General features: G+C 37.4%; 1 protein-coding gene across 3 annotated transcripts in view; it reads right to left on the bottom strand.

Annotated features, from left to right (window-relative positions):
* The window catches only part of SLC7A9 (solute carrier family 7 member 9), a 51057-nt gene that overhangs the window by 27636 nt on the left and 7449 nt on the right, over positions 1–15972 (bottom strand). For all 3 annotated transcript variants that reach the window (XM_072632075.1, XM_072632072.1, XM_072632074.1), the window contains 4 exons: positions 14239–14386; positions 12130–12372; positions 11288–11413; positions 10554–10653 (listed from right to left, as the gene is read on the bottom strand). In XM_072632075.1, coding sequence (XP_072488176.1) covers positions 10554–10653; positions 11288–11413; positions 12130–12372; positions 14239–14386 — 617 coding nt within the window. The remainder of the gene's footprint in view (positions 1–10553; positions 10654–11287; positions 11414–12129; positions 12373–14238; positions 14387–15972) is intronic.

The raw sequence follows: 15972 nt of genomic DNA, 5'->3' as shown, positions 1-15972 counted from the left end.
TCTGTTTTATTGATGAAAGTGTTTAGATATATAAACTTTCCTCTAGATACTACTTTGGCAACATCCCCCCCCCCAAAAAATTGATGTTATTTCATTGTTGTCATTGTTTTTAGCTAAATTAGTGATTTTTCTAGGATTTAAAATTTTTGCTTCAAAGGTCCTTACTTGACTTTAATTTTGTTACATTACAGTTTTAAAAGGTGTGTTTATTATTTCTCAAGGTTTTTATGTCCTAATACATGGTCAATTTTTTGAAGATGCCATTCACAGCTGAGAAATATGCATACTCCTTTCTGTTCCTATTCAATATTCTCCTGAGGTTTAGAATATATAACTTTTCTAAAGTTCTATTCAGGTCATTTTTTTTTTTTTTGGTTTACTGTTCTAGAGAAATTGAGGTCTCCAACTAATAGTATTTTACTGTCTATATCTCACCATAAACATTTAAATTTTCCTTTAAGAATTTAGGTGGTATGCCCATATGTTTAGTATTAATAATAATTCATTGTCTATGTGACCTTTCAGCAAAACATAATTGCTTTGTTTATCTCTTTTAATTAAGTCTAATTTTGCTGATGCTTTCCATGGGATTATGATTGCTACTCCTGTCTTTTTACTTCAGCTGAAGCATTAAAGATTCTGTTGTAGCTCCTTATTAATTCTATGTACATCTTTCTGTTCTAAGTGTGTTTCTGGTAAATAACATATTGTTGAATTCTGGTTTCTAATCCCTTCTTCTATCTTCTTCCATTTTATTAGTTTGTCCCTTTCATATTCATAAATCATTTCTGCTAACAGTGTATTTCCTTAGATCCTATTCTTTTATAAATCCCTTTCTTTGTTTCCTGCTCCCTCTTTAAGAGTTTGTTTCACTTACAACTAATTCCTCCCTTAATTTATCCTCCTTCTAATTCTCCCTTTTCCTTAAGCCCATTTCCTAGTGTTTCTCTGTTGACTGAAATGTATTGCTGTACCCAATTGTTTGTACATAGTCTTCCTTCCTTTGACTAATTCAAGTGAGAGTGAGGTTCAGTGTCAACCACTCCCCTTCATACCTTCTTTCTTATTGTATACACTTCTACTTCTGCACTCCAATTATGTGAAATAATTTCTCCCATCTTTTCTGTCCCTTCCTAACCCCAGTGTATTTCTCTCCCCTTCCCTTTCCATCCATCTGCTAAGATCATCAAAATATAACAGAACAATTCCTAGGTCTTCTAATTAGATTTCCTCTATGACCACTGATGACAGAATCTAAGAAATACACATATATCATTTTCTCATATTAGAAGGTATACTGTTTACCCTTGTTTATTCTCTTACAATTATTTGCTCATGTTTATCTTTTCTATTTCTCTATTTGATTTCTAAAATAATTTTTAGCTCTTTCTTTATCTCTTCCACAAATTCTGGTTGGACTTCTGCTCCAAGTTGTATTTTTCTTTGGGGCTTTGCTTATAAATGCTTTTGAGTGACACTCTTCTGGGTTTGTGTCTGAGCTTCCCTGGTACAATAATAAGTCTTTATGGTGAGATTCTTTTTGTTTTGTTTTGTTTTCTCATTATTCAAATATACATTCTAACTTTAAACTTTATGTTAAGGCCAGGTTCTGCACATTTCTAGGGAGAATGTCTGAACTGAGGTTTTCTCTTAGCTCCTGCTGCTTTCTTAGGGTGTTGAGTGTGTATTATTCCAGGATCTCAGGGATAGCTCAGGCTGGGGGATCTGCAGGTTTTCAGAGCTCTCAGAGTGATGTGATCTGGGTGGGGAAGTCTGTTTACTGTTCTCTGCTTTGAAGCCTGAAAGTTCCTGACCTAGTTTTAGGTCTAAGTAACATGCCTGAGGGCTTACCTGTAGTTGAAAGATCCAGTAGACTGTTGCTGGACATAGCCACTATCTGCCAGCTAGGAAGCTCTGCAGGTTCAGTGACAGAATGGCAGATTCCCCTTTGGTCTCAGGTCATTACCTGTAAGCTTCAGACTGGGCTAAAGGATTGAAGGGAGTCTCCATTCAGCTCCCGGGGGCTAAGCTATACAGCTGTTACTTGCTTGTGGACTTGTTCCTTGCTCAGAACATAGGCTAGTGCCCCTGGACATTACTGTTGGCTACTCTTGGCCCAGAATCCCTTCTTAGTCCTCCTTGGATCGATAGCCCAGAACTGGGTATTAAGTGACAGAGTCATCAGCACCCATTTCCACACCCTAAATTAGTTCCACACCCTAAATTAGTTTAAGAAGCCACTTGGACTTCTTTCTGCTCTAGCTCTTCTTGTCTCAGTGGCCAGCACTAGTCTTCTTTCAGTTCCTGAGCACTGGAATACTCACCTAGGAGTCCTTTGGTCACATTTCATCCATTGTGTCTGCAGACCTCTCTATCTGCCTCCCTGGACTGACTTGGACTGGAAAAATGATTCACTGGGACTTTTTCTTGAATTTTCTGATGAGGATTTGATTTGGGATGTTTTCTAGATCTGGTGGAAGTATTATGAAAGGGGAAACTGGGTTGTACTTCTTCCTACTATTCTACCATGTTCTACATTGTGTTTAATCAACCCTTCCAGCCTTTTCCACATTATTCCCCTCCATGGACTATTCAGTCCAGTCAAACTGGCCTTCTTCCATTCTATGAACTTGAATTTCCATTTTTTGTTGTCATCATTGTTGTTTAGTCCTTTTGGTCATGTTTGACTCTTCATGACCCCATTTGGGGTTTCCTTGGCAAAGAATCTAGAGATGTTTGCTATTTCTTTCTCCAGATCATTTTATAGATGAGGAACTGAGGCAAACAGTGTTAAGTGACTTGCTCAGGGTCACAGAGTTAGTGTCTGACTTGACCTCAGGAAAATGAATCTTCCTGGCACTCTATTCACTGTGCCACCTACCTGCCCCAAAACACTTTATTCACTCATGTAATTCTCTATCCTTTGAATATTCTCCTTTCACATCTATGCCTATTAAAATCTTTAACTTTCTTTAGTGTTTATTTCAGATGCCAAGTTGTCTATCAAGCAAGCTTTCCTTGAAATCCCCAAGATGCTAGTCTTCTTTCCTCCTCAAATTACGTTGTATTATACTTATCTGTGTACATATTATATCCCTCTCAATAGAGTTTAAAATTCTTGTGAGTTCATTTAATTTCCAGTGCCTAGGTGCTTAATAAATGTTTGCTAAGTTAAAATGAAATAGATTAGACTTCCGGCATTTTCTCCAATCTTCTGATCTTCTAAATCTCACCAACAATAGTACTTATGTACCAAAGATAAAGCAACTTCAGCTGTCTCCATGTTTCAGGACACCCAGAATCCAAAAGAATGTTAAAAAAAACCCAAACCCAGAACCTGATGCTCACTTAGCACCCTTTGCTACCTCTCATGATACTGACAACAAGGCTACACTAGGAAACCCAAGGACAGGACGTAGGTTTACATCAAAATCCACTCCTACAACTCAAGCCCTCCTTCCCTCTTTGCAGTGCTGTGGACATTCAGGCTCCATGCTGCAGAAGTTTGTTCAGTCCTTAATAGCCAGCTTCACCACAATCCTTCAGGAGTAAAAGGCTGATGAGGTCTGCAACCCAAAGACACCAGCACTACAATGCTATGAACTCAGGTTAGAGTTGTCCGGGTGAAAACAGGTTCTAAACTGCTGATATTGGGCTAGAGAATTGAGCAACAGAGGGAGTGAGATAGGTCTATGCATGTGGTAGGGCTATACAACACTCTAAAGACTGAGGGAAAGAGCAAAGCACCCAGCTGGGGCTAGTTCTGTCCTCACAAAAATCAACTGGAGAAGAGACTCAAGCTGGTGAACTTGGGAATCATCCAATGTAGGAGGAGGCTGAGATACTTTGAGAATCCAGTCTCCAGGGAAGCCACCATCAGAATGGAAGGAGTCAGGAAGTGATTGATAAGGAAAATAAGGGGGGGAAAAGATAGAAATTATTAAAGATTTTAGGAAGAAGAAAACTTAAAAACCTTGAACATACACAGATAAACCAACAGAAAAAAATAGCAGGAAATATAGCCTCCAGATCTAGTGAGTTCAGATATCTATGAATAAATACGGTACAATAAGGAAAATAATCAAACTCTTGATGAGACAGAGGACTCTGTGGAGTATAAGGAAAACATGGAACCACAATATATTGTTCCTGAGTGGTTTAACAGAGAAACGATAATTATAAGAGCAGAATTTATGTCCTGTACAGCAAAAATAATGAATACGATAGGAAAAATTGAATCTGTCATGGCAAACTTCACTAAAGAAACAAAGGAGAATACAATAAATTGAGAGTGTAAATACAGAAGTTAATGACAACCTAGAAGAAGAGAAGCAAAAATCATTAAAAGAAATTATGCTCACTATGCAAGTAAAATATACTGAACTTAAATAAGACACAATGCACAGAGACTATCTAAGGATTGTAGGTCTCCCAGGAGAACAGGTCAGGACAAAAAACTTAACAGCATAATCAAAGAAATAATAAAAGAAAATTATTTAGAACTTCTACACATAGAAAAATGAAATTCCAACTGAAAGAATTCACAGATTGCCTCCAGAAGAACTCTAAAACTGCATACTCCAAGAGGCATAGTGGTTAAATTTAATACTTTAATTCAGAAACAAGTTCTGTGTTGGGAGAGACCTTTAAATACAAAGGAAAAGACATCTGAATAACATTCGACTCCCACTAGATAAAGGAGGAAGTAATCGAATAATGTATTTCTGGAGCTCTGGATGCAGCCCACTGTGACTAATCCTTCAAATCTTAGATTAACCATACAGGACAAAATAACAATAATAGACAACACATAAATAAGCAACAATAACAACAAACAAAGAAGACTTGAAACATTTTTAGAAAGAAAAGTAGAACTGAAGAGATTATTTACCTCTTGAACACTCTAAACAACAAAAATTCAGACAAGGACAGCAACAGAAACAGTGATGAGTGACAAGAGACTTCTTTCTAAATGTATATAAGGAGACTGTGGTGAATGTGGCAATCTGGCAGAGGCAACGGTGAAGAGGCAGGCAGGGAGAGAACTTGCTGACACTCTGCCTTCAGGGAAATCAATGCTTTTTTTGAAGAACTACATTACAACATGGGAGGGTACACGAAAGGGAATGGGATAGGAGCGGGAGGAGGAGGGGAAGGAGTGAGTAACGTACTGGGTTTAATCAAAGGCTAACAATGAGGAAATGGTGACATTTATGGTCTCTGAAAGAGAAGAGCTTACTGGGGAGTGGGTGAAAAGAGGAAAAGACTGAAAAAGGGAGGAAAGGAAAGAGTCCTTATTTTTGAGGAAGGAGGGTGTTCTATTCATGAATTCTACTATGAATAAAGAGAGATGATTGGTGAAAGGAGAGAAGGACCTTACAGTGGATATGATCTGGGATATTTGGTGCTTAAGAAGCTTATGATAATGTTTAATATAAAATTTTGGAATAATCTCTTTGTTCTCTCTGAAGGAAACTCAGAGAATGCCTCTTCCTATGTCAACAAAGCCAGCCAAGGCTGACTCTACATTCCTTAGGAGACCTTTAACCTAAGACACTACCTTGAATAACGGGACTTTCCTTTATATCTTATTATCTATAGACATATACTATGTTATGGCATATTAATGGTAAAGAAAATATAGACATCTTAGGTCATAATTTCTATTGAACTTTGTTTACCCTTTCCTATGTCAGTTATCTGTTTAGGGCAGGAAGCCTGCCACTCACTAGTGGTGGGATTTCCTTCCTTGTCAGCAAGACATATGTTTACCCAGCCTGGAATCACAAGGCCTGACCAACATTACTTTGTTAATTGTCTTGTCTTACTAAATTTATGATTTGTTCAACTAGGAGAGTTCCTTTTTCACAGCAAAATGTATATAAGACAGAAGATTTCTGCACTGGGTAGCCAGAACATTTCTGGCTCCATAATGCATTATGTTACCGTTTTCTTTAATAGGGAATTGATTAATTAATTAAGTCATAAAATGTATGCATTTAGCCTGTTGCCTTTTCTTTAACCAAGTTTTCAGGTCAACACTTATTTGTCCAAGGTAGTGGTGGTAGGAGTTGGAACCCCTGGAGACAACCAGCACTAGGAGAAGTGGGAGGTGAGAGAGAACAGACATACAAGAAGGAGCTTTCCAGACAAAATTAGGGAAAAAAAAAGGTCAATGAAAGTGGGTATAGATCAATGAAGAGCTATATAATTGGAAACTTGGGGCTGGGGGCGGAGCGCCCAGCATGGAGCTGTGTGTTCTCTGACACCTGCAATAATTGGCATTGTTCTGGAAGTAAGGCACAATAGAAAAGAGGAGACCCCTACAAAGAAGTAAAAGAAATTGCCTATAGGGAAGAGGTTAGGGAAGGATCAAAGAATGGATCCTTTGAAAGTTTTGATTACATGAAGAATACAGAGAAAAGAAAGACACTAGATAATTATAGGGGTCATAAATCAGAGAATGAGGGTCTAGAGTAAACAGAAAGAAATGATGAAAGTGAATAGAGTGAGAGAAATACTTTTTGGAAAGGGGTGTAAAAATGAAATTTTAAAAACTAATGAGCAGGACAAGTTAAAGAGAAGAAAGGAGAATCTACTTGATTAAGAGGAAAAATGAGGGGGAAGAAATATATAACTGGATAAAAGCAGGAGTAAAAAAGAAACTAGTAAACAAATCTCCAAGGAAAAGAAGAAAGAACCGGGGAGGAGGGAAGAAAGCCAGTGGGAACAGGTCCACCTTAATAAGGAACATAACACCAGTAGAAAAGGGAACTGCAAAACCCCTGCACAGACAAAGGAAGTGGTCAAATGGGAAAAGAATCTTTGTATCAACTTTTTCTGATAATGATTTGGTATCTAAATATATAAACAATATATATACATGAACATATATATATATATATATATATATATATATATATATATGATCAATAGCCATTCTCCAATTTTAAAAATGGCCAAAGGATATGAACAAATTGTTCTCAAAAGAAGAACTTCCAAGTTTGCAAATAAAGTGATTAAAATGTCCGTACTCCTTTACTGGCTTTATACCCTAAGGGAACCACGGATGAGGAAAAAGTCCTCTTATACTCTAAAATATTTTATGGTAGCACTTTTTGTGATAGTAAAGAATTGGAAACAAAGTAAATGCCCATCACTTGGGGAATGAATAAACAAATTGTGGTACATGAATAAAATAGAATACTACTTTGCTGTAGGAAATGATGTATATGATGAATGCAGAGAATCATGGAAGGATCTATATGAGTTGATGCATAGAGAAGTAAGCAGAGCTAAAAAACAATACATAGTAACTCTAATAATGTAAATGGAAAAAAATGACACACCAAAAAAATAAACGTAACAAAATTATTAAGATAAGTGGGACTTAGATGAAGAGATGCGAGAAGACACCCTCAAACCACTCCTTTGAGGAGGTGGGAGGTCCACAGTGTTACACACTGCATATGTTTCCACGCTTTTTCAGTGTATCGGTCACTGGTGCTGACTTTTTTCTCTCCAAAAAAAAGTAATATTTATCATATGGGAAGGAGAGGTGATGTTAAAAAAAGAACATATCAATTAAAACTTATTTAAAAAAGAAGTTAACCTATAAATTCATGCCTACTCACCCTAATGGTCATGATTTGCAAGATGAAGTTTACTATTCTTTTTCCTCATTTCCACAGCTAGATGTATCACCTGAACAGGCCAATATGAGTCTGAAATCAGGTATTTTAAATGCAAAGTCGAATCACAGATCTACAGAATTTTACATCTGGAAGGCATTTCTTCATTTTACAGGTAAGGAAACAGAGGTCCAGAGAGAGGAAAGAACTTGTTAAGAGCACTCAGTTCATGAAAAGGTTGACCTAGGACCTACATCTCCTAGTGACTCCTGGTCCAGGACTTTTTCCATTCCATTAGATTGTCATCTCCTTTGTGGTACTCTTCCAGGTCATCACCTCTTTTCTCGCTTTACTTTCTTTCCTTCTCAACCTTGACCTTGTAGTTAACTAATGCAATGTTGCACTGTCTTGCAGTGTCTAAACCTTTGCCTCTCTGTCCCAATAACACTCATGACTTGCTAAATCTCAACTGTCCCAATATCCCCTACCTCCACTAGTCTCCATATTCTACTGAAGGACATCAGCCAACTGTGATGACTTGGATTCACTATAAACTCATGTTCTCTAATATCAACTGAATTCTCATGGAAATAAAGCAATCCTTTTACTCCTCTCTAACTAATTTTCTGTGTACTCCCCACTGCAGCTGTTCTAAATCTTTTCTTCTCTCCTTAAACCTCTCACATCATCTTTCAGCAGAGGATTTCCTCTCATGTTTTAAGGAAAAAATTGAAGTTATTTACCTTGAGCTCCTTCTCTCCTGTTCTATATCTCAAAACCTTTTGACATTATCCCACCCTTAAAAAACCCTCACTTGACCCTATTATCCTCCCAAGCTAAGATCCTCCATCACTCCTCCCTTTCTTTGCTAACTAGAAAAAGCCATCTACTCTTACTGCCCATACTTCTCTTCTTACTTACTTTTCAGTCTTTTGAAGTTTGGTTTCCAATTTTATAACTCAACTACAACTGCTCTGTCAGAGATTCCAACGATTTCGTTTCATCCCCCCCCCCCCCAATAATTTCTTAATTGCTGAATCTTGCGGCATTTTCTCAGTCCTTATCTTTTTTTTTCAGCCTTTCTACAGTACTTAACACATGGATCCCTTTCTCCTATAAACTGTCTTTTCTCTCAGTTTTCATGATATTGATTTCTTTCAATTCTCATTCTCTTTTGTGACATAATCATTTGTAGGATACCTCCTAATTGTAGGTGTACCACAAGGTTCTATATTGAGTTCTTTTCTCTCTATTTTCTCTTAGTAGCTACATCTGCTTCTATGGGTTTAACTTTAATGTTGTCTCTGTGCAGACAGCTCTCAGATCTATATATTCAGCCCTTATCACTTTCCACTCTTACATCACCCACTACCTATGGACAATTCAAATGCTATATTCTGGAGACATTTAAAATTCAACTTGCCCAAAACAGAACTTACTATCTTTTCTCTATGTCTGTGAAAAACACTGCCATCTTTTCTTTAAAAAAATTATTTAAAAAAATTTTTGATTTAATATTTTATTTCCCCCAATTATATGTAAAAACAATTTCAACATTTTTTTCAAATTTTGAGTTAAAAATTTTCTCCCTCCTCTCCCCCCTTATTGAGAAATCAATTAATTTGATTGATGTGTAAGTCATGCAAAACATATTTCCATGTAAGTCATGTGGTGACAGAAAACACAAACAAACCCTCCAAATAAAGAAAATTTTAAAAAGTATGCTTTAATCTGCATTCAGACTCTGCCATCTTTTCATAACCCCAGTTTGAAAGTTTCTCAACACCTCACTCTTGCACTGCCCCCAATTCCAATCACTTGCCATGTCTTGTTGATTTTACCTCCACAACATCTTTCATCCATCCCATTCTCTGCACTTACACAAGCTCTGATCCTCATCACCTCTTGCCTGGAAAATTGCAATAGCCTAGGCATTTGCCTCCCTGCTTCCAGTTCCTCCCTTCCCCAAACCATCATCCACAAGACTGCCAAAGTGATATTCCTAATCAACAGGTCTAAGCATCACTTTCTTGCTTAGAAAAACATTTCTTTTTCTTTCCTTTTTTTAATAAGCATTTAAATTACTTCAAAGCCTGGCTCATACTCACCTTTCAAGACTTATTATACATTATCGCCTTTAACACAATCTTTAGTTCAGTCAAACTGACTTACAGGTTGTATTCACATGTGACATGCCACCACCCATCTCTATGATAGAAGGTACTCCTTCTTCCCCTCAGGCTCCTAGAACCCCTGGCCCTCTCCAAAGTTCAGTTCAAGAGCTGTACAAAGGCCTTCCCATCCTGAATTACTAGCTACCTTCTCAAAATTAATTTGTACTTATTTTGTATACATGTGGAATGTTGTTACATCATAATATGTACATTTTTTGAGGACAGGGAATGTTTTAATTTGGTTTTTGTATCCCCAATGCTTAGCACATAGAACACGCTAATAAATACTTGTTGGTTTAATGACACACTCATAGAAAAACTTGTTTCTTTGCATTAAATGGTGTGGGAAATATTATCTGAAGCCCTCATATATACACAGTTTCAATAAAATGATGAAAGAGACAAATCAGAGAACATAGAATGTAATTAACTAGTTAGCCAATCCTATTTGGCTCAAGCAATTTATGTAGTTTCAACTTAATTTATAATTTTTTTATTCTTTAGTAAAAACCTGAAAAGATGTTGAATTCTATCTTTTAACTACTTACTTTAGAAAAACATCTAACTGATACTTGACATAATGTCCAAGTTTGAGCTCGAGTCAAGTTGAATCCTCAGGGAAAATCTAGTACTAGAATGATTAGAAGAGAAACAAATCGTAAGATCTCAGATGTCCTTAGCTTATTTCTGAGAGTCCAGAGCTATTTGCTACCTCTGTGGTATGTTTGGGACCCAGACGGTAACTTACCATCCGTCATATGCCCAGAGTCCGTTATAAAATGCTAGGCTGATGGCACCTACAGAGATCCTGGTATCTTCAAAGGAATTTTCAAAATTTTTCGTTTTCCCTAAAGTAAAAACATAGATGTCATTGGTATTGAGAGATGAAACTGACAGTTCCACCCCCATTTTCCACTTGAAAGAAACATCTGAACAGTAACTTTGGATTATAAAACAAATACTTTGATAAAAAAAATGAGAGGCTAAAGCTTTTTGTGAACTAATCTACTGGATTTATTTCTTACATTTTCCCATCTCTGTATAAAATGAAAAATTATACTTAAAGCAATTCTAGCAACAAATTCAATACTGATATATACCTTATTAAGACACTTAGGACCTAATCTCCTGCCCATAATTAGAAATAATTATGATTCAACAAACACTTAAGTGTCATAGCAGCACTAAGAGGTTAGTGGTAAGTAAAGAACCCGTGTCAGAGTCGGGAGGATCTGAGTTCAAGTTCTGTCTCTAAGACATACTGACTGTGTGACTGAACAAATCACAACCTTTTAGTGCCCCAAGCAATTCTCTAAGACTATAAGCTGTTGATCAGTTTAACTGCTCTCCCACTTCTTTCCCTGAGACCCTCAAAACTTTATAAGGCGTTATGGGGCCAACTAGAGATACAAAGGAAAAAAAGCCCTTGAATTCAAATAGCTTACAGAGAGCTCAACAATGGGAGACAGAAATGAGATTTACCTTGGGCAAGAAGCACAATTCCACTTATAATAATAATGGCGACAATCACCAGCTTGGCTGCCGTGAAAAAGTTCTGTACATAGCTCCCCAGCTTTACACTCAGGGCATTCACTGTTGTGATAGTCACTGGAAGGACAGTCAAACATGGGAAAGGAATTTTATACTCCAAATCTTTCAAAATCCTTGATCTAATGCCAATATGTATTAAATGCTTTGGGAAGATTCTGGAAGAATACTCTGATGCTCATTCCTAGGTATATCCCATGTAATTACCTATTGGTTTTCAAGGGAAATACACAAACATATACATATATATGTATATATACACATATATTTTTATTATATATAAGCATAATATATACATATATAAAATATAGGTTAGAAAACATTTTAAACATCATTAAACATTTGTAATTTAAAAATCAGTCCATATCTAGCTCAGACATCCATCCAGTGAAAATATAACAAGGTACGTGGTCTAGTGAAACAGGAGAGGAGGGCTCTCAGCCAGCAGACTAATATGAAATGGAGCCCTCAGCTTGAAGCGTGGAGAGAGGAAGAACCAAGCCCCTGTCTAACCCCTCTAAGTTCCATCTATCATATCACTCAGCCTCCTCTCCAATACAATAGCCAGTCTCTGTAGAGCCCCTTGCCCACTCACATGCTATGATGGGGAAATAACAAAAAAGGCCAGTGATCCCAAGCCCAGATTTCCTCAGGGAAAGCATATGTGCTGTATTATTGTCATTTTTGTCCTGGGAAACACTGACACCAGAAGGTTCCAGAGTTCACTCCTTATGTTCTCAGATAGGTACATCTGCATAGTGGTGGAGGAAACTTACAGATGGCGGCTGCTGCAAGACACTTGACAACAAGTTCTGGAGGCTTACAATTGCCATAAAAGGGGACAGACACATATTCAGCAAAGCTGAGACAGATAATGGCAAATGAAGAGGGTTTCATGACTATCAAGCTCGTCCAAGAAAAGAGGTAGGCAGGAATCGGGCCAAAGGCCTCCATCAGGTAAGGATATTCGCCTCCTGACTTGGTGATCATTGTTCCAAGTTCAGCAAAGCACAGAGCACCTGAAGAGTAAAAACAGAGAATGAAACAACCCCGATCTGCAAAGAGCATAAGTCTTAATGGAAGGGACCATAAGCACATGTGTACATATAGCATAAAATATGCATCGCATAAATAGAAATCACAAATATTTGCAAAGAAGATAAATACAAGGTAGTTTGGGAGGGAAGGCACTACAATTGGGGAGATCAAGAAAGACTTTATGGAGAAGATGGTGCTTAAGCCTCATTTCAAAGGAAGGAATGCACTCTGTGAGACAGGGGCAAGGAAAGAATGCATTCCAGGCATGTGGAATGGCCAGTCCAAAGGTACCAAGCAAGATGGTAGAAGGCACATCATGTGCAAGGAATCGCAAGAAGATAAGTTTGGCTGGATCACAGGGTAGGAAAGAAGGAATGTCTAATGAAACTAAAAAGATAGATTGAGTCCAGATTTTAAAAGCTCAGCAGAAGAGTTTATATTTTATTCTCTTGGCAATAAGGAGCCACTGGGGTTGATTAAGCAGGGGAGTCATATAGTCAGATCTATGTTTAAGAAAAATTATTTTGGTAGCAGTGTATAGGTAGTACTAGAGTGGCACAGACTTGAAACAGAGAGACCAAAGAGAAGTGAAAATGTCTTTGAAATGAGGCCAAGGCCAGTAGAGCCCCCTAGTTGGATGAAGTCACAAATATTAAATTCTTCAGCATCCAAAATTCTTTGATTTGCCCCTAAGTAGAGTCCAAATTCCCCTGGTGTACCAGTGGCTCCTCTTTTCTATCCTTGACTAGGTTAGCTCTGCTGTTCCTGATCTCTTTTCCCTATCCTGGATTTCCCCACTGCTCCCTTCTCACTCCTTGGTCATCATACAAGTCCCTTCCTGCTCTCCCAGTTCTGGATAACCCCTGGATTAGGGTAATAGTTATGGAAAAATGTTTCAAATACTCTGGCAATTTTGTCCAAAGAGTTGAAATGGGACCATCAAACCCAAACACTGTAAATCTCTCCAGAAAGTCTTCAGAGGACATGTACTTCAGTCTCCTCTATAGGGAAGGTTCTCCTCTTAGTAAATGCTTTTCCTTATCTGTAATGAGGACTATGTGGCAGAGTGGAAAGATCACTAGACTTGAGGTTAGAAGATCTGAGTGCAATCTACACTCTGATATTTACTACTTCTGGGACAATGGACAAGTCTCCTTGATCTTTCTGAACCTCGGTTTCTCTATTTATGAAATAGTACAAATAATATAATACCTACTTCAAAGGGTTGTTTTTAAATTGAGGAAAGCATTTGGCAAACCCTAATGCACTAAGTACATCATTATTAGAACAGAAAGAGATGCTTATAGAACTAAATGTCAAAGAATTGGAAGAAATGTTTTAATGACATGGCTGAGACTACTGACTAGCATTTAAGAAAGAAAGATATGACATTCCCTAAAATAAGTCTATTTCCCACTGCAGCCTTGATGGTCCTCATAGTGGCTTTCTCCTCCTCTGACTGTGTATTTATTCAAATACTCTGGCAATTTTATCCAAAGAGTTGGAATGGAGCCATCAAACTCAAACACTGTAAATTTCTCTGTGTATTTTAAGGCCACCAGGACATCACAAATACTCATTCTCTTCTGAGGACATACTCATTCTCAGATCTTTTCTGTTTTAGAGTTTACATGTTTTACTTTTTTGCTTCAACTACTGATTTATAAAAGTCTGCATCACTGATTGAGCTAACTTGGAGAGTCCTCAAAGGTAGGTTGTCAGCAGCAAGAGAGACAATACAGAAAGAGGTTAACACAATGCAACTTCATGTACTTAAAATGAAAATGTCTTAAGTACCACACAGGAAACAATTTGGATGTTTGGTGTTTTTTGTTTGTTTGTTTTACCTAATGTAGCAATAATCCCACAGGCCGACCATATGATCAAACAAGGTCCCACAGCATTGACGTTGCTAAGTACAGATTTGGGTGAAATGAAGATTCCTGAGCCAATTATGGTGCCAATAATGATACAAATTCCACTAATTAGGCCCACCTTGAATTGAGAAGGAGAAAAATAACTGTTAGGTACATAGAAGTGATTTTGGTAGGGAAGGCTGCATACAGAAAGACAACAAAAGAAAAACCAGGATTATGAACCCAGGCAGACCACAGATCCTGGCATCTACCCTGACAGCTTCTCCCCGCCAGCAAAAGCAATATCTTAGACCAAACCTCCAGAGACCCTGGCCTTGAAGCTTTGGGACTCCACCAAGGCTTCTCTATGTTGGAGGGCAAATAAATCAATCTTTGTCTCAGCTCTCTAGGGGTAACCAGTTCCAAAGCATATAGCCATCTGCCAGAGCACCAGTTCTAGAAGAATTTATTAAGCACCTACTATGTGCTTAGTGCTAAGTGCTAGACCAGGACCTAGCAGCACTAATATCTTGTTATTTGTCTCATCCTCTGATGGCACCCCTTTCACTCCCACTTTGAAGCATCCTCTTTCCCTCTCCTACTCAAAAAATAATAAAATCCATCTTATTGTGACTAGAAGAGGTGCGAAAATCCACTATGAAATATCTCTACTCAATCCCTGTGACTACCTTGGCTGAAGCTCCCTTCCATGGTTACTACTCTCTGAAGACATCATGTACTCCTGTAAAAATAGAAGGTCCTTAAGGGAAGGGATGGTATCACTTTTATATTTGTACCATCACCTACCCCAGAGTTTGGCACAAAGTAGAGACTTAATAAATGTTAATTGATAGTCCAGCTAATGCCCAAGCAGGAATCACTTCTTTTTTAAGATAATATTTTATTTTTTCCAAAACACATGTAAAAACAATTTTTAACATTCATTTAAAAAAATTTTAAGTACCAAATTCTCTCCCACCCTCCCAATTCCCCCTCATAAGAAGGCAAACAACTTGACATAGGTTATATGTGTGCAATCATGCAAAAGATATTTCCATATTAGTCATATTATGAAAGAAAACACAGATCAAAAAGCCCATTAAAAAAGTAAAAAATAGAATGCTTTGATATGCATTCAGATTCCATTGATTCTTTATTTGAAGTGGACAGCATTTTTTATCAGGAGTCCTTTGGAATTGTCTTAGATCATTGTATTGCTAAGAATAGCCTAAGTCATTCATAATTGATCATTATACAATATTGCTGTTACTGTGTGCTGTTCTCTTGGTTCTGCTTACTTCACTTTGCATCAGTTCATCTAAGTCTTTCCAGGTTTTTCCAAATACTCCCGATTGTCATTTCTTATTAGTATTCCATTACAATCATATACCACTTGTTCAGCCATTCCTCAATTGATAGATATCTCTTCAATTGCAGGAATCACTTCCATAGCATCCTTGATAAGTGGTCATCTAGCTTCCCACTTAACTTGTAGTCAGGAGGAACCCACTACTGGGGAAACCTATTCTACTTTTCGACAACTTGAATTACTATCAACTTTTTCTCTCACTCATTCTTCCTCTCTCAAATATAGCTTTCATATATCAAGTCAAAAGCTTCTTCTTAAGTCCATAAAAGGACAAAAGAGGGATAATTTAATCTGTTCCTAGAATGTTTTTGTATTTCACACTTTGTGGCAGATACTTAATAAAATAAAACTAGTAA

This window comes from Notamacropus eugenii, chromosome 1 (genome assembly GCF_028372415.1).
Source record: "Notamacropus eugenii isolate mMacEug1 chromosome 1, mMacEug1.pri_v2, whole genome shotgun sequence".
NCBI lineage: Eukaryota > Metazoa > Chordata > Mammalia > Diprotodontia > Macropodidae > Notamacropus > Notamacropus eugenii.
Note: the sequence above shows the minus strand (reverse complement) of the source record. Positions and strands in the feature narration are given on the sequence as shown.